Source organism: Thermobia domestica, chromosome 13 (assembly GCF_964235325.1).
Source record: "Thermobia domestica chromosome 13, izTheDome1.hap1.1, whole genome shotgun sequence".
Taxonomy (NCBI): Eukaryota; Metazoa; Arthropoda; class Insecta; order Zygentoma; family Lepismatidae; genus Thermobia; species Thermobia domestica.
In genome coordinates, this window is record NC_137466.1 from 143,462,619 (window position 1) to 143,483,208 (window position 20,590).

General features: G+C 33.6%; 1 protein-coding gene across 1 annotated transcript in view; it reads right to left on the reverse strand.

The window, feature by feature from the left end:
* The window catches only part of LOC145668604 (beta,beta-carotene 15,15'-dioxygenase-like), a 44,924-nt gene that overhangs the window by 9,594 nt on the left and 14,740 nt on the right, over positions 1–20,590 (reverse strand). Inside the window, exons 3-7 of the mRNA XM_081736631.1 lie at positions 9,359–9,499; positions 6,705–6,827; positions 4,455–4,611; positions 3,521–3,720; positions 1,491–1,604 (exon numbers count right to left, since the gene is read on the reverse strand). Coding sequence (XP_081592757.1) covers positions 1,491–1,604; positions 3,521–3,720; positions 4,455–4,611; positions 6,705–6,827; positions 9,359–9,499 — 735 coding nt within the window. The remainder of the gene's footprint in view (positions 1–1,490; positions 1,605–3,520; positions 3,721–4,454; positions 4,612–6,704; positions 6,828–9,358; positions 9,500–20,590) is intronic.

Below are 20,590 nucleotides of genomic sequence, written 5' to 3' on the forward strand. Positions count from 1 at the left end.
GTCTATGGAAGGAAGCCTGTCTCTCATCAGCATTATGAAGAATACCAAGGGACGTACAACTAATAAAAGTAAATCATACAAAAAAGAATTCTCATTTACTTTTATTTTAAACTTTTTTTTTTTTTTTAAATGGGTATGAAAGTCGAATTTTTGCCGAACTACTGTTGACATTATCAAGATTATAAAAGATGAAGTTTAAAGAGACGAAAAGAGTGCACAAGAGTTGAAGGTTCGTCTTAATGCAACTAAAATGCATTGAGTTACATGCATTTCTTGCTGCACTTAATGCAACTTCTTGCAATGCAAGAAGCACAATGATCATTCCTCTGACTCTTACACAACCAGCGATTTCATTTTCATTAAGGAGATTTCCCAACCCTCCTGCACATTATCCCTTACACTTTATTATTTCCGCACTTGATAATGTCAATTGCAGTTTGGCAAAACCTGGCTCTTCTCAATATATATATAGAAAAAAAAAGCATTTATGATAATTAAGGGTGCCAAATTATGTGTCTTTCCCGTATTCTTGTGCTTTCTCTTAAAATAAGTCTTTTATTCCGTCTAAGAATTCGTTTGCGTTTCTTTACAAGACTGTCATTATTTAGGGTTTTTTATTTATTTATTTATTTATTTATTATTTAATGTTCCTTATAGACGGAGCCTAAGTTAGATTTAGAAGGATTAGGACGAAAAACTCCGTTTAACCTCTCTGTTAACCCTGCTGATAGTTGACTGTTATTGGTGTGCTTTGTTGATTCTTTTCCTTATGACAAATTTTCTTGACGTAAGTAAAATTATTTCTCATCAACTGAATTATGTTAATATACTGTATATAGTAAAACCTATGAAACTTGATGATGTGATGTTAATGATTTGAGTTTAGCGTCCCTTTCGGCATCGAGACTATATAAGACGTGGACCTACAGCTGAACATGGGATCTGAACTACACAAGTTCCCGACGGGAATCGAACCAGGATCTCCGACACCAAAAGCGCGCACGCTATCCACCTAGCCACAAGGGAGTTCCTATGAAACTTGAGTACCTGAGACTGAGTGTATGTGTACGTGAAATCTAATTTTGTCGAAAGTTGTATTATGGTTTTCTGGTTATTCTTAAAATATATTGCAGTCAGTTCTTAGGTTTGTATACGCCTAACAGTCATATTAAATGAAATATCTTCGAGTGAGGAGAATTGAGTTACGTGACTAATCTATTATGTTAAAAAAAAAAAAAAAAAACTGCATTTTCATAATATCTGATTCAGTTAGACAAGCTGCAGATAATTATACTAGATTTTAGAGAAGTCTTGTAATGTTCCTTTATGAGCATTATTCTATCTTCTGGAAAAATCTTTTCCTTTTTCTTCTAAAAATTTATTTTTATACATTTTTTAAATATGAATTTGGCAACCTTAAAGGTGAAAGAGCATTTATCCTATGCTCTTCAGCGTAATGTTACTAAATTAGAATGAAAAATATTCTTTACCTGTCCATCCTCTTCATATGCATTGATGTGATGGAAAAGGAAGAAGGGATCCACTGATTTATACTTCATGGGAACAATTTTTCCTGTCTCCTTGTGAACAACGATAAATTTGTTCTAAAATTAAGAAAGTAAACAATATGTAAGAAAATATACCATAGCAAATAAAATTAAAATCTCCTATAACTAAGATTATCCACTTTACAATAACTGAAAGTTGTGTTCCATATTAAATGATGTATATACTTTGGTACACTGATTTGAGTTGTGTTGTTTCAGAGTTTGAAACAATGGCAAGTTTTAATCTATTAAATCTAACTTAGCTAGGTGAAACTGCTAAAGCAGCAGAGTAGAAATAAGATGCGAGTTTATATCCCTTTTGGTTATAACATGTATAACAGTGGAAATAAAATAGCTAGACCCAGTGGCGTATTTACGATTTTGTTTCGGGAGGGGCTTTGCTAACTTTCGGGGGGGGGGGATTTGCCTGAAAATGTGAAAATTGTGCAAGATATTTCATATACTTTACTATAGTAAGATTTCGGGGGGGGGGCTTAAGCCCGGAAGCCCCCCCTAAATACGCCACTGGCTAGACCATAAAATATATATTGAGGTTGTAACACACACATATAATTAAATATTACGGCCCCAGCCCCAGTTCGTTTAAAATTACTTTAGTATCCACCAAAACTTACCACAATAATTATTTCAATAAATTAAACTACTTTTATTCCTTTTAAGCTTTGTACTTATCACTCGTTTCGCAGAAATTAAAAATACACTTCAATTAACTATGGCTTGCTCACTTATTATATCTTTAACGGCATAAATAAAACAAGTTTAAACAAGTCTAGTCACAAATTTTATCATAAGGTACCGAACTATTCCTCTTATTGCCCTATAACTAAATATACCTAGTTATCGTTTCAAGGTTTAGAATTTGGGACATGGTATATACAAGTAATTACGACTTCATTACACATATATTAACTCGCACATCTCTTTGATATAAAGACTTCTTATAGTATCACAAAAGCAGGGAGAGAGAGTAATTCGAGTTACTAAAGATTAATTCATTCAGAATACGTTAAAATATAGTTAGAATTATGTGTAGGAATATAAAAGTTATTAATTTTTTTTAATAACACGGTGTTTCAGTTAAAAAAAAATAGATAAAACTTTGTGAATATAGGCATTTTTGAGTTACAGAAAATCAAATATTCATTACGAGAATTCTTTCTTTCCTTCATTAGAAGGAAAGAATAAATATCCAACGTGTAGACATGTACAAGATAATCCGCAATATATTCATCAATGAATCCTCCTTTTTTTTATGTCGACAATATATAACAGCGTGGAATATTGTTGAACTTTAAAGAAAGCTGAGTTAACCGAAATATCTTAAATATTAATCTGAACCATCTACCAGTCTGTTGAGTAATGTTTACCTGATTGTTGCTATAAACAAAAAAAGGGAATCCTTCCCTACTGTTGTTTTCAGCCAGAAAAGAAAGAAAACTAAAAGGAGATTAACATGTAAAAAGTTAAGAGATGGCTACGGGATGAGGACCAGAGTAGTAATATACAGTTTTAATAAATTGCAATAGTTATTGATGGGTATTAATGATAAATTAATACTGTGATAATCTTCAAAAAAGCTTTAAAAAGTTCTTTGTGGGAGATACCACTTATACCTAATTAAACCAGTGATTATTTTAACAAGAATACGTTTAGATAAATTTATGTATAGCTCTACACTATTATTTGCTTGATAGCTTTATGTATATATGGGTTGAATGACATTAGTTGTTAGAAACATTGTATATTAATTGCTGTGACAATTTTAAGAATATAAAAATGTGTATTTCATCAGCTTGTTCTATATATTCATATTATTTTGTATCTATTGTGTTTGACGGTTCCAGTTGTGCCCTGGCAGTTATGCCAATTATGTAAATGAAGGTTAATGATCCACTGAATTGCATTCAATTAAATTAAACAGAGAAGAACGAAATATAATTTATTAAACTTACCAACTCTTCTGGATGCCATTCCATGCATTCTCTCAGAGATTTTCCAATCGCTGTTATGGTCATTAATTTCATTCCGTTCATTAATACAGGTTGTTCAATAAATACTATGTAGTTCTCGGACATTCCGAAGCTGTGGTAATAGCTTACATTTGATATCCAGCTGGATGGAATGTTTGTCAAAATACACGTTTTCTTGATTGCTGAAAGAGAGATCATGTATTGTTAATTCCTTAGATATTCTCTGACACGAAAGATTGTAGTCAATAAGGTGAGGAACCATTAGTTTACCAAATAAGGAAAGATGTTCGTTTTCCAATTATTATTATTTTTTTCTGTAAATAGCTTTCCTTAATTTTCTACAGTTGACAAATATGTTCCTCTTACATAATTACGATGACTGTCATGTCCCACAATCTTCCAATGTTTTAAAAGGTAACATTTCTTTTTTAAAACATAAATAATAATAAATCTAGAGTTTAACTTGAAAAGATTGATCATATAAAGAGTAGAATTTTTAAGAAATACGTTGAAATTACGTGACAACAATGTTTTGATCCAGTCAGTTTAAATCATAATTCCTTCACAGTTGCTCTCATATATAGCAGGAAGTCTGAAAGCAGGTTTTAACAGCTTAATTTAATAACAAAATTGGTTAATATTCTATATCCATGTGGATAAAAAATTAGAAATATTTTCATTATATGTTTGTTAATTCTAGTAACATTTTTGTGTATGTACAGGTTCAAACGATACCAATGTTGTATCATTTACCTTTAAAAAATGCCAATAAATGCATCTTGAATAAGCAAAATAATAATAATAATAATAATAATAATAATAAAATAAAAAAAATTAAAAAAATAAATTATGAAGTATTTTACTGTATTCAGAAACTATGAACATAGTTAATTACTTAAAAACATATAAAACTTACAGTCTTTTGCTTTTCCTGAAGGTGTTGGAGGTATTTTGATGATATGATATTTTAGACCAGAAATCCCCGACGTTCCCATGTTATAACAATTTCCTTTCTCGTCCTGGTAAGAATGGGAACTAGCAATATTTACTCCAACTAATTTAAACAAGTCCACCTGAAATTTGATATGACCATTATAGAATGTTAAATGTAACGATTCAACACTTTTCATGTCATTTGTTGCATAATTTTAAGCTAATAATTTCGTAAGTTTTAAAAAAAAAGTCAGTTTATTGCAATTGTAATCATCATCGATACACATGTGTCATTTAAAGTTTAGCATTGTCTATTACAACATCTTATTTAACAAGAAATAGTTCTCAAGTTTTATATTTTCATTTTTATTCTTAATTTTATTCTTATTTTTGTAAGGCACTTTGTTTTTATGTGAACTAGCATAGCTACGATTATTTAATTTTCTATTTTCTTTTTCTTTCTTTTTCTATTTACAGAATTACCAGTAACTTCCATATTTCCTACTGAAGAGCTGAAACCGAGAAGAACCCATTTGTGAGAACAATGGTGTCGAAAGTTCGCCTCCACAAGCGAATATGTGCATATGCTACTTGAAAATTTCACGTGTTAATGTATCCACAAAAATGTTCTTGAATCTATGTGACTTTTACAGATTATACATGCATCAGAATGTGGTAACATTGTCTTCAACTTATAGAGAGTGGAAAAATGGCCTGACTGGACCGGGATCTCCGGCATACCGTTCCGATGCGTTAACCACTACACCACCCAGTATTGTCTTCGTTTTTACGGCAGAAGGAACAAACCTTCTGCCTTTCAATTGGAATATTGAATTCAAACTTGAATTTGAGTTTTGTGTCCTTATGGAATAGCAAAGTTATGAAAGATGGGACCTACTATTAATATGTGCTCCGACCACGATTGGGAACTAAATCTGGTTCAGTTGGTGGATTCACTGACCATCATGCAATATTCACCTTCATAGTATAAGTTGTTTCTCCGCTAAATGTCATACTTCCAAAAGCGCTGGATTATACTACCACACCATCAACACTAGCTAAATTTTGAATTCAAGTCTTGTATTCTTTTCTTAAGGTTTTATCACTTGCATTACGATAATGCAAAGATGACTGGATGTGTGACTGCAAAGCACAATATATTTCACTCATCAATTTCTTATGCTGTGTAAACTAAGGTATATTTCAGTTATTGGTACATTTCTCATTTCATAAAGGGGTATTTCCTATTGATCGTTCTAATCACTGTAAAGTTTATAATATCTTCCGAAAAAAAGTCCGTTGTTCAAATACAAGTGAATATAAATAGTGGTCGACTAATTCAATAAATAAATAAATTTTAAAAATTCAGAATCTACTAGTAACTTCATTGATTCTTATCAAATTTTATACACCACTTTTGATATATAGGGTCCATGGTTCGATTCCAGCCCGCGCCAAGTAAAGTTTGCGTGGCGTGGACTTTCTCGGAGTTCTCCTTTTTCCTCCCGCTTTCTTAATTCCACCATTGTCACATCCTTACCGTCTTCCTTAGCTTTGATATATAATCGTGGTGCGTTAAACTAAAATAATAATAATACACTCTATCTACAGATACCATTAGAGTACTACAAATGTTTAGTATTTAGCAACACTCCTAGTTCTTCATAAAACAAACATTGATATTTTTCTAATAAAAACACTGATCCGATAAAGTGCATATATTAATTGAATGTAGAGCAAAGGTTATCTTAATTCATGACATTTGAAGGAAGGATATATATATACGTCCTTCCAAATGCCATAAATTAACATGACACATATATTGAAAGAAAGTTACATATTCAAATAGTGCAATCTACTTTAATAACAATCTAACTGAAAAGCTTCGAGCAAGTATTACAAGATAAATAAATAAAAATTAATATGTAATATTTTTTTCTTTCTTTAAATATAAGAAGACAAATGTTATCAAAATAATCTTAAAATTTTCAACAAAATTAACAAATTCAATGGGTATCATAAAATAGTTCTTGTATTGAATCTCCGTATATCTTTGCAATTTGTTTTACAACTTTTTTTTTCTTCCTGATGAAGAGCACCGATATGTTTTAGAGCCTAATAGATAACTTAAAAGTAATTTCTATTAACATTTATTGTACATATATTCGGGAACCGTTTTCGTTTATATAAGAATGTAAAATAATAATAATAACAATATATGCTTTCTTCTTACCCTTTCCATGGTGTCCAAAGTTTTTGGATCAATTCTTCTCAGGAAATTCGTTTCTGTTGCAGCATAAACAGAATCTTGCAATGTAAACAAGTTGATAGCGTCATTGTCGGTTAATTCCGGAACCTTGACGAAAGAAAAGAAAACGTTTATTGGCTTATTTGGTGCATTATGGCCAGGGCCGGATTTAGCATTTTGGCGCCCCTAGGCCCAATAATTTTTTCCGCCTCCTAGTCTGGTTAAAGTTACTTTCCTAAAAACCTTTATTAAAAAATTACAGCCAGTTCTCCTGTATTTGAGATCAATGTTGTAACGAAGTTGATGCATAATGTTGAAAAATAGTTTAACTTTACCAACAATTATTTGTTCCAATGAACTTCAAAATCAGAATGCTTTATTAGCCTGATTTTTAAAAATCAATTCAAATAATATGTTAAGTTATGGCTATTTATTTTTATTTCTAGATATTTTTTTTATTTCTTTTCTCTCGGCCGTGTGCCCCCTGGGAGCTTGCGCCCATAGGCCCGGGCCTACCAGCCCTGATTATGGCCATAAATTTAAAAGGACGCCATATCAAGTACCGTATTGAATAACCTACAATGTAATTATCATTCTATCAGAACATTATTTTTACTTAAGAAAAATTTTGAGCTAAATTTTCGTGTATTCCATATTTAGAAGTAGAGATAGATTAATATCTTAGAAATCTTAAAAACAAATAAAACATTGTAAAAAAAAAATAGAATAACATATTTCAGTTTGGCAATACACTTAGGGTGTTATATAAAAATCTAAGTTTCTTTATCTCTGTAAGGAACTTGTAGTTCCTTCATTATTGGTAACTCTTTTCGAAATATCGAGAAAGAATTATTAACAGAAAAGTTTAGGTAAAATATAAAATAGAAGAAAACAAAACTACCTAATAGTAAATCAGAATGCACATTCAGAGTTTTAGTGTCTGGGTCAGTATCTGGACCAGTAATACCAATCACCAACTGTTAAAATATTCTTACACTTTTTCCTTTTACCTGAACTTCATACTTATAACTCTTTCCTACAACTTTGAAAAAAGGGCTATAGAACGATAGACGAAAGAAATACTGATAATCAATTTCTTCGAAAATAATAAAGCCTTTAAGTACATGTGCTACTTTGGCTTTACAAATCATTGATTTACAAATATTATCCTTCTTTTATCTTTGAAATAATTGGGAAATTTCATGGGTTTGTTATATTGATTTTTTCTTCAAGTCTAGTATTTGAAAGTACCTTGCTTTGTAGAGTGAATCTGCACCATATACGAAGGCAATTATTCCGAAGTTGGGCGTCCGCTTTCGCCACGTTTTTTCGCTGTTATCTCCTTTGCACACTTTCTGCAATTTGTTATTAGGTTCATTAATCCGTGCTCTTCACAAGCTTTTAAAAGATTTTGCTCGTTATCAACGTTCATTGCCCTTGCTCGTTGCTTCACAAATGTTAAAATTGTTAGTTCATTACCCTTGTACATTCGCCATGTTGATAACATAAATGCTCGTTTCTTTCCCACAATGCAACTGTTCGGTTACCTTGCGCCAAGTAGTTCCCTCCGCTTGCCGTATAGTCCCATGTTTATAACCGCTTATATATAACAAACAGATTTTTCGGGACTCTTATATATTATCAAGCACACAAACGATCAAATTATCCATATTTTTCCTGTAAATTTTAAAAATTTTGCTGGAAACGGATGCCCAACTTTGGAACTTAACCCTATACGAATTTGCTATCAAGCAAATTAAATTTAATTTACGCACTCTTTCGAAAAAGTATAGTAGCATTTTCAGGCCATTCGTCCTGAGTAACATTTTCCTGGGGTTTTCTCATTCACACCAGGCAAATATCGGGATGGTACCTCAAATAATGGTCCCAAGCCACTTCCTTTCTTGCTCCTCAATGCTCCGCATAGTGTGATCGCCGAGGGACGTCATTCCTCATACGTTACGAGCAACATGATCATAGCTGCCGGAAGACTAGAAATCTAATTCCAAATCCTAATCATAATTTAATCTACAAATACAGCATATTAAGTCGGTACGCGTTAGGTTGCTCAGATTTAAAACGAGAAATTTATCTCCTACTCTCGTTCTAATACATCTCTGAGGTTCATAATTAACCTCTTTAAAATGGATACTTGAGGCAATCTGAGGAAATGAAGCGGAGCGCGATGCTGTCTACATCTTCTTCATGAATAGTGAGTTAAGAGACTGTGGAGTCCTCATCTCCACAGTCAATCCTTGGACCTTTATGACCTTTCCCGATTGGGAAGCGCCTTTACTTTTCTTTAAGCATAAATAGACATTCAAATAGGTATAAAGGAGATAACAGTACAAAGAAACCATTAAAATCCTCGATTACTTCAGAGAAAGAAGAAGAAGAAGAAGAAAAAAGAAGTGAGTTGGGTCAAGCATGACGTATTTCCAGCATCATATGTTTTCGGTGGGTTCCAGAGGAATATGCTACATATGGAACTTGCAATTATACAAATCACATATCTCTGATAAAGCTAGATTAAACGAATGTCATGTACATTATTTGTTTATTTATTTATTTTGAAAAATAAACAACATAAAATCTAAAAGTTAGTTTGACTTCAATTCGAAACACGTAGATTTACTTACAAGAGTGGACATCATCCGAGAGAATATGTTCTTGCACGGATCAGGATAAGCTTTTGTTCCAAACTCTGTAAAGACTGGTCTTCCTACCATTACAGCTTTCTTGTAGGCATCAGACTGAAGAAACTTCTTAAAGAACCTAACCTACAAATAAACGGAAACATTAGAATGTGATTTTAAATATAAACTGAAAAAAGAATGAACAAGAAAAAAGCTCTCTTTTTTATTATATTTTTCTGCTGTACTAATCGTAAATAATTAATTAGCTAATCCCTTAGCTATGGACAATCGAAGGTTCGCTAATGAGGACATCAATTATTACATACGGTACTAATAGGTAATAAAATTGTTTTTATATATTTCCTTAGAATTCTGCATTTACCTAAAGATCTTCGTTTCTAATCAACACTCTATTCGCACCGCGCGTAAAACCAAAGAAGTACAAAAGATATATAAAAATAACACAAATCAGATAAGGGGACCAAATTAAAACTACACTGTTGTGTGTACACAGCAAAAATTAGGTGTTGAAACAACACAATTTGACTACCACTTTAGCGTGTTAGTTGTGTGTTGTTTCTGTTCTTTTTTCTTGTTTGTTGTTCTTATGTCCTAGCACATAAGAACAACAAATGGCAGTGCCGCTTTACATGTAGCTGTTGTCAGACTTTTCTAGGCTTATAGAACTATTTTCGTGACCGAGTACAGAACACATATAATACGTTATTCGTTACTTGGTATAAATGTCAAATGTACTGCGTAAGACTTTGCTCATAGGAAACAATAAAAAGCATTGTGAATTCTCACAGTTAGTTGCTAGTTATCTCTGATATTCTCGGAAGGCGATGTCCTCGGTGTTTACCCGAAGAAAGGGCAAAACCCTTTGGCGGGACGACGGACCAAAAAAAAATCCTCGGTGTTGGATTAATATACAAGTAACACGTTAAAGTGATAGTCAAATTGTGTTGTTTGTAACAATTTACTTTGAGAAACGAAAAGAAAAATAGTCGTAGAAGAAAACAAAACTGTTGATACTGCTATTGCCACACCAGAAAATACCAATTTCGTTTGGCGTGGGAGACCCGGGTTCGATTCCCGGCGGGAGCTCATGTGGTTCGGATTCCACGTTAATCAGTAGGTCCACGTCTCACATACAGGGTTGGGTAATTACGCGTAAAAAAAGGTTTTCTACGTGACGCGTAAAATACGTGTAAAAAACGCGTAATTTACGTAAAATACGTAAAGTACGTAAAAAATTAGAAACAGGTCTACAAATTAATAGAAAACGTTATACGCGCTGAGCTTTAAAAAAATCTTCCTAAAATTGTATGGAATCTAGCTGGATTTTGCAAAAGTTAATCCGTAAGCATAAACTGGGAATTTTGTATTGGCTTTGTAAAGTAGCATTGTATAATACGGTTTGCACGCGTGACTGTTCAAAACCCATTTCATCATGTTTCATGTTTTAAACCCTCTGTAATCGAGAAAAAGTTTTATGCCAGAGAAGCCGTGGGAGAAACTATTGTGCAATACAACAACAATGGTAAGCCTTCGTGGTCTCCATTTGTGACGACTTTCTGCAATGTCTGAGAAAAGCATCACGAACAGGTAGAGGAGTTTCTATTGGAAAACCTCGGCCCTTCAGGAATAACTAGCTACTAGCAATATCGGGGAAAATGTGGAAAATTTGAAGAACTTATGAAGAAGGGAATTACAACACCACGCACATTCTGGTATTTCTCTATTCGGCAACATAACGAGTTGTCGGAATTTGCTATGAAGTTACTGAACATCCTAGCATCTTCAGCGCAAATTGAAAGACTTTTCTCAAATTGGTCCTTTGTACATAACGTCACAAGGAACCGGCTCAGCTTCGAACGTTCGAAGAAACTACTTCAAATATACTACACCTTCAAATTACAAGACCACTCAAGTTATGAATATTAGTGTGATTAAGAGTATTGTGTTCGAATTGTACTAAACTATAATAAAAGTGGCATGTAACATTTTTTTAGAATTAAAACAATGGCTAAGTTTTTAATGAAATGATATACTCAGTGTTATTGGAACCAAGTGAAATATATTCAGTATTCGAACTAGGAAGAAAGACAAATTGTTTCTTTCCAAAAACAACGAAGAAACAAGTTGTTCAATATTCTGTTGAGTATTTTCTTCGGTTATGAGCATGAAAAATTTCTACATTAAAAGTTCAAATGAAAGTCAAGTGCTAAGGTAAGTAATATATTTAGTGTTGTTGTTGGACTTGGAAGAAAAGAGCCAAATAAATGAGTTCATTCCGAAAAATGTAGTATAATGTTCTGTTGGGTGCTTTTATATTTTTTCAGTTGTGTGTGTTTAAAATGAGAATCTAATAACTTTTACATCGAAAATTCAATATGTCCCAGTGCTAAGTGAAGTGGTATATATAGTATCGTTGGACGTGGAAGAAAAACAAATCAATTTATTCTAAAATTTCATTATTTCAATATTCTGTTCAGTATTTTTCGTATCAGTTATGTTTGTGTGTTAGTGTGTAATATGAAGGTGAAATGAGCCTAACCGTCAATCTCTTTTTCTTTTCTAATAGAAGTTTCAAAGTATACTAAAATGTTTCTTGTTTTATAGCTGCAAAGGTATAACAATAAATTGTTATAATCAAAAGGTTACTTGATACTTTCAAACATATCCGAACCAACATATATTTTTAATGTGTGTGCTTATATGTTGGGTGGTTGTGCTTGTGTGTGTGCTAATAGGTAGAAAGTAGTAGTGGGCCGGCGAGGGGCTATCCAAAATTATCTTTCATTACTATGATTTGGCATGAAATCATTACTTTTAAATATAATGTTTTGAAGATAATAATGTTTTAATGCTTAAATAAGAAAACTAAGCTTACAATATAACCGATTATTCAAAATGATCTTAGTTTTAATGAAAGAAATATAGTTTTCTACGTCTGCGTAAAAAACTGGTTTTCTACATGACGTATATTACTAGTAAATTACGCGTAATTTATGTAAAATACGTAACAAGTAAATTACCTTGCCAACCCTGCTCACATAGCCTCGCTGCTGAAAGGGACGCTAAACTAAAATCAACTCAACTCAACCAATTTTGTTATACTAATATAGTAAGAATACCCAGTTATTGTACTTCAACCTTTTCTCCGTTTCTAGCAAGGTATTTGTCTTCCGCGTTTCTTTATAACATCAAATCTAGATACCATTGTTCCTATTTCATTATTATAAATCAAAGTAGGGTCTATTTGATTGTATAAGATAAATTTTGATAAACTACTTCGTTTTCAAGAAGTAGAATTAAATTTAAACATGACTTCCTATCTGTTTTCGAGGGAATCTGACAGCGAAGGTGAAAACTAAGTAATATATATATATATATATATATATATATATATATATATATATATATATATATATATATATATATATATATATATATAATATAAATTTGAAAAAAAAGTGAAACAAGAAAAATATTCCAAAGGCCTAAGAATATTTATTTTCGAGAGAGATATTCAAGAATTAACACTAATATAATGAGAATTTTGACCCTGTCGTTTTGTAGTCTACGTTCGTGTATCGCGAGTATACTCAACAAGAAAGACTGTGTGGTGACCAAAAAAAAAAAAAAAAAAGTTAAAAACCACTGATCTAGACTTATTGGCCAGTATACAGCATAAAATTTACTTTTCAATTATAACATTTCACGACCCACCTATTAGTAATTACTACTCTATGATATTAAAGAAGTAATAGCAATCTTTGTAATAGCAATTTAACTTTTTTTCTAACATCAAATTTGACACTTAAACCTTATTATATAACTAACTGAAATCGTAGTTTGCATTGATTCCAGAAGCCCCAAGGGTTAAAAAAAAAAAAAAAATCGACCTCTGAGAAACACATCTGTTTGACACCAGTTTAAACTATAATATTCTAGGCTGTATACACCCTCTCATATTCTAAGTATATGAGGCTTTAACCTTGTCAATATTTTTTGAAGTTTAATGAAAAACTCTTAACCTTCACAAACACTTTTTAACTTCAAGGATGTGTTTACCTTTTAACCTAAAAATAACTGTAACATAGCATACGTATATTTCCATGTATGAGATATGGAGAAGCACAGTTAGAGTTACCGTTATAGATACATGTGCAGATGTTAAGCCTAATGGATTTACTTTATTTTAGTGAATTGGGCCCAGATAATCGCTTTATCTGTTTAGTCAAAAAAAAAAAAAATTAAAATTAAAAATTCGCTTTCGTTTAAGAGTTATCGCGTGTAGCAGGTGCGCACCCACAAATTTTTGTTGGGAGGAGTCGATTTTGAAAGGGTACTGCCACCTATAGTGTATATATACTGTAACTAGATTGCATTTATTAAAAAAGAAAGAGCACACAGATGAATTGAAAGATCGAATCTTTATGCGATATTGATCATTTCTCTAATAAACAAGTATAGTTTTATTAAGAAGGTGCACAAACGTATATCGAGTTACAAAGTTTGTAGGGGTCCGGACCAATGTTTCTTTCAGAAACAATGTTCCGGGGGGGCACACTTAGTATTCCGGGGGGGAACTCCAGATACTCTATTTATTATTATTATTATATTATAGACGTATTATATTGGTCTGCTCCGGGGAGCACTCTCAGAGCTCCGGGGGCAAGTGTCCTCCAAAAACAGGTCTGAAGAAAACACTGGTCCCGACCTGGTGCACTCCTCGTATGCGTGCGCCCTTGATGTGGAGTGACCGGCAGATGAACAGACGTACTAACATTCCTATTGTATAAAGTCCATTAGCGTGAACCTAATAACCTGGCTCTCCTACCGATCCCGATATTCCCTTGGCCGAGGCGCAGGATTTACTTCTAAAAGGGAGCAAAAGATCCATTCCAAGGAAGTGGTGGGGGGAGCGATATACAAAGACTAGCTACTGTCATAAATACACATACGTTTTAATGCATGCGTGGACATGATACATTATATAGCATACAACAATAATTTACGCACATATCCTTATTAAACTATAGTATTTAATACAAATATATTAAGTACTATCTATAGTACGTGAGAGCAAATTAGTATATTTTGACATGTAAGAAGACGCATAGAAAATCCAGGGTGAGGGGCAGCAAGTCCCCATTGCCACCTGTGAACCATGGAACTTTTTCAAATTGAAGTTGAGAGTGCTTTCAAAGAGACACGCACGCAGGAATTTTGGGGGGTTTGAAAATTTTTCGGGGGTCCAAATTCAACATGAGGATAACTTATATTCAAATCTCTAATATGACCCCCTAAAATTAGAATAAATTCACAGAAAAGTCTTGATTTGGGGCACCCAGACCCCTAGAATTCACCCCCGCGTACGTCCCTGCTTACAAGAAGTCTAGTGCATTACGGGAAAGATGACAGCCTCACCAACTACTTACAGCAATTATAGCAAAATGAATTAAATCAAAGTTCAGTAGAGTCAGGCTGTCAGTAATTTTGTGGAAGAAACAAAAACAATAAAATATATTAAACTACTGTACGCTTATGTATAGAATAATGAACTAAAATAAATTTTACGTGATGTGCTAATAATATATTACAAAATGTAAATACTAAGAACATAAGTTCTCAATATTGTTAAAAATTACTATAATTAAATCAATAAACCTTTTCTATATAGTACTATTAGAAAATTGTGAAGAATTACAAATAATGCATTACTCTTTTGAGTAGTATTTGCTAACAGCTTTCTTTAGTAATTACTAGGGCAAAAGCTTATCATTAATTTACACATAATGGTTGGTACCTTGAACATGATTGTGGTTGTCTAAGGGTACAGAAGAAACAAACTAATTGTAAAAGCATAATAAAGCATGATTTTAGAAAATAAATCATAAAGCATAATTTTTAAATATATAGCACAATTCTTGGAAAATTCTGTTTAACTGCAAGTTGAACATAGGATCTAAATGTATTAATATTTTTAAAAATATTTTTAATGCAGTTTAACATGCTGCATTATAAATATTAATATTTATAATGCAAAATCATTGAGAACTTAACAATGCAACAATGAAAAGCTTATTTTTATTTCTGTAAACTTTTCGCTGTAACCCTTTGATGTGGAGAAAATATAAAAGGAAAAGAAGAAAATTTCCCGCCAAGAATGAATAGTACACAAGAACTCCACACTATATTGTTATGTGTAACTTTTTAGCACTTTCTGTATACTTTTTGGTGGCATCTTTTACTTTCCCTTTCTGTATATATGCACCTCTAAGACGCACACAAGTGATTAAAAGAATAATAATAAAACTGACTCGAGTAAAGCATATCTCTTTACAGTGCATTAAGTGTTCATTAAATATGAAAGAAACTGGTTGCATATAATATTAATAAATAGATCAAGATATTTAGAATATTTAATGTATAGTAAATATTATACGTTATACATGATTAATGTAAAACAATGATTAAAATTAACAATAAAGCATAATAAAGCATAATTTGAAAAAAAAAATAAAGCATAATTAAACAAAAAAATAAAGCATAATGTGGGTTGCTCTAGTAACACTAGTTAACAAATTTAAACTTTTTGTTTGTTACATGAGAAAAATCACCTGATCTTAAAGGAACTGTTTGCGCTGAATTCGAATATGCCCTCGGTTTCTCTCCATCACGTACAGTTTTCCCGTAACAGAGGGATTTTCGGGAAATTCCCTCAAAAATTTCCCTTTTTCAGATATTTTATTCCCCTAGTTCCTGTCCCCTTACATATAGTAACATAGAAATTATACCTAAGTATACCTTGATTTATATTTAATAAACCCTAAAAGTTTCGTAAAAATCGCTTTGTTCTTTCTAGAGAAATAAATATATTTGTATGTATACTGTGTGCACTGTTTATTGCACCTGATAGTAATGCTTTCAGATCTCCTGAATTGGGGTAAAAACGATTTGCTTTATTACTACAAACACAGACATAAAAATGAATATTTACAATAGTCAACAACACACTTGTATTGCTCTCTGTAAATTAGAAACGTGTATAAAAATAGAATGTACTTCCAACGTATATTTTTTTTTAAACGTACAGTATATGTATATCTTAATACATATATATATATATATATACAATTCTCCAAGTTTTTTCGTTTTGTTCATGAAATGGTTATCAATATTTGTTATCAAATGTAACAGAATGCAAAAGAAAGAAAGAATGGAATACAGACTCATTGTTGACAACAATGAACTAATGCAGTCTGAATTTTCCACTACGGTATCGTTTCCCCCCTCCCCCCGCTCATTTCTTTCTTTCTTGTGTTCTTGACACCTGGTGAGGGAGTTTTGTACATTTTTATATTAACACTACTTCACTTTCAAAGTTGTCTTTGCTGCTAAGAGTGCTTTCATGTTTGATCTTAACGGCATTATACCCAACTAAGACCAGAAGTTTAGTTTGTGATCAGTACAACGGCGTCAAGAGGACGGCGTTCGTGTGTTAACTCACCAAATAGTTTTTGTTATGTGTGTGGCCAGTTTGTAGTTAAAGGACAGTGTAGATCCATTACGCCATCGGTGAAACTAGCATATTATATTTATATATATTTCGGATGTCGTGTGGGAGATCAGGACAAAACTTGGGCACCCAACATAATTTGTGCGTCGTGCTACGTCACTTTACTTGCATGGGCCAAAGGGAAACGGAGGTTCATGAAATTTGCTGTACCAATGGTGTGGAGAGAACCCACCAACCATCTGGATGATTGTTATTTTTGTCTCACAGTAGTTAAGGGACATTCTAAAAAAAAAAGCAAATACACAATAAGTTATCCCAACGTTAAATCCGCAATTAGACCTATTCCGCACGGGGATGAACTTCCACTTCCCGAGCCTCCTACCAACTGGGAAGAGATATGGCCAAAAGACTCTGATGATGATCATGACCTTGATGAACCATCGACATCAACATGTACATCCAAGGATCCAACGTTCATCCCTGACTGTGTTCGCGAGCCACATTTCATCCGGCAATGTGAACTTAATGACCTAGTCCGTGATTTGCACCTGACAAAACAAGAGGCGGAACTTCTGGGATCAAGGCTCCAGCAGTGGAACTTATTGGATGCAGAAACGAACATATCAGTGTACAGGAAAAGACATGTTCAATTTTCAAGCTATTTCTCAATGCAAGATAATGTGTGCGTATGTACGGATATAAATGGGTTGATGGCGGAGCTAGGAATTCCTTACGTTCCAGAAGAATGGAGGTTATTTATCGACGCGTCAAAGGTCAGCCTTAAAGCTGTCCTTTTACATAATGGAAATAAAAAACCTTCTATACCACTTGCGCACTCAGTGAAGATTAAGGAATCCTACGACACCATGTCAACTTTGCTAAATCTTATAAATTACAAGGACCATTGTTGGCAAATATGTTGTGATCTCAAGGTAGTTGGTATTTTATTAGGACTGCAGTGCGGTTACACGAAGTACCAATGTTTTTTATATTTATGGGTTAGCCGAGCTGATGACAAACATTATGAAGTGAAGGAATGGGAACCTAGAGTGAATTACGTACCTGGAGAATGCAACGTCAAATACGCTCCTTTGGTAGATCCTAATAAGATATTACTACCGCCACTTCATATCAAGTTAGGACTTATGAATAACTTTGTCAAAGCCATGGACACATCTGGTGAAGGTTTCAAGTATTTGCGAGATAAGTTCCCTAACCTGAGTGATGCTAAGATTTAAGCGGGAGTGTTTATTGGTCCCCAAATTAGGAAATTAATGCTTGATGATAGCTTTGACAGCAAGTTAAACAGTGCTGAGCTAGCTGCCTGGACAGCATTTAAGTGTGTTGTGCACAACTTTCTGGGCAATAACAAAGCTGAGAGTTACACAGAAATCGTACAGGACATGATACAGAAATACAAAGAGTTGGGTTGTAGGATGTCTTTAAAAATCCACTTTTTGCACTCCCACCTCAGCTTCTTTCCTGCTAACCTAGGTGCTCTCAGCGACGAACAGGGGGAAAGATTCCACCAAGATATAATGGCAATGGAGAAAAGGTACCAGGGACGATGGGATCCTTCAATGATGGGGGACTATTGTTGGGGTCTTGTTAGAGAATGCAACATTTCTTACAAAAGAAGGAAGTTGTGTACGTTTTTGTAACCCAATGGAAGTTTCATATATTGTGATAGTTTTGATTGTCTTTTCATGACCTTTTGGTACATTTGTATTATTGTTTATTGTAAATTGTCACACTTGTAAATTATATTGTATTATATTTTATATATGTGTTTGTGGTAATAAAGCAAAACGTTTTACCTCAAGAGATCTGAAAGCATTACTATAAAGTGCAATAAACAGTAGACACAGTATACATACAAACATATTTATTTCTCTAGAAAGAATAAAGCGATTATTACGAAACTTGGAGGGTTTGTTAAATATGAATCAAAGTATACTTAGGTATAATTTCTATGTTAGTATATGCAAGGGGACAAGATCTTGGGGTGTAAAATAAACGAAAAGGGAAATTTTTGAGGGATTTCCCGAAAATCCCTCTGTTACGGGAAAATCGTACGTGATGGAGAAAAATCGAGTGCATATTCGAATTCAGCGCAAAAAGTTCCTTTAAGAACAGGTATTTCCTTTTATGTAACAAAACCTTTGTTAACTAGTGTAATTACTATTCATTTGTAAGAATATTGTCACTACATGAAATTTGACACTTCAGTAGGAATGAGGTTTCAAACTCGACTTTGGGGTATGGTATATCGAAGAAATATCTGAAAATGACTAACTTGATTTTAAGTTCAACTCAAGACTGGCTTGAGTTCTAAATTTTCCGATCAAATCGGAAAATAAAATAAAAATCCATCCAATAAAAACTAATAAGAAGGGAGTGGTTGGATTTTTTCCCCCTTCTGAGCTCTGAAAAATTATCTCCAACTCATATTTTCGAATCGTGTCTTATCATTTTTGTGAGACATATACTGACCAGCCAAAATATAATGACTACCTATCTAATATCTGGTATATCCACCTGTGGCCAGCAGGACAGCAGGAATGCTGTTTGGTTTGGAAGCAATAAAGCCTTGGTGGATAGATGGCTAAAGGTGTCACGCACCACATCTACATACACACACAAGTCACTGGATTCCTGTAAATTCCGAGAAGGCGATGAGCTCGGGTCTGACATTTTGCGATATCCCAAAGGTATTCAATTTGGTTGACATTGGGTGAATTCGTGGGGTATTGCAGCTATTAAAATTCACCATTGTGCTCCTCGAACTACTGCAGCACAAGGATGGCCTTATGACAAGAATCGTTGTCCTTCTGAAAGATGCTATTCCCAGCTGAAAATATACCCGACATGAATGCAAGCACATGCTCAACAATGGCTTCTCGATAGCTAGAAGCCCCTATGGTTCTCTCTACATGCACTACCGAACCCATGGATGATCATCAGAAGGTTCTCTAAATTAAAATGGGGCCACCATCGGCCTGTCGTCGTCCTATTGTGACCGATTCTTCCCCTGGGAGACGAAGGGTTCTGATAGAGCCATCAATATGATGAATTTATGTACGTGTAGCGGCGCAAATCTGTCTTCAACATTAGGAGGGACTGGTAAGACCGTTCCAATATTTTTTTAAGCGATGTTCAAAATATTTATGAAATTGTAAAACAATGCTGCGGAGGATCAGGGGAGCAGAGTTATCTTCAGTATTGGGAGGCGGGCAGATTTGAAGCTTATTCTAGGGTGACATCAATTTCATCTCACTTTCTTTTGTGGCAATCGAACACAAATAATCACATTTCTCCCCAAAAAGCACATTTCAAATCGGATTATTGGGGGGACAGTCCCCCAGTTGCAAGATTGTAGGGGATATGTCCTCCTTATTCTCCCCGGGATTTGCGCCGGTGTGTATATGATGTTCAATGGGATTTATCGGACTATAGAGCATTATGTCGTTGCTCTGCGACCGAATGACAATGAGCACGATCCCATTCTAGTCGTAATCGACGATTCCATGCAGTTAACATTGGTACACGTGTCGAACGTCGACTGCGGAGGCCCACATATAACAGTGTACAGTGTGCTCAGAGGCTCAGACACACTTGTTCTTTGTCCATTAGTCTGTTAATGTTTACTGTTAATTTTGCTAAAGTTTCCGCCCTGTCCTGCTGTACCAATCTCGACAGTCATT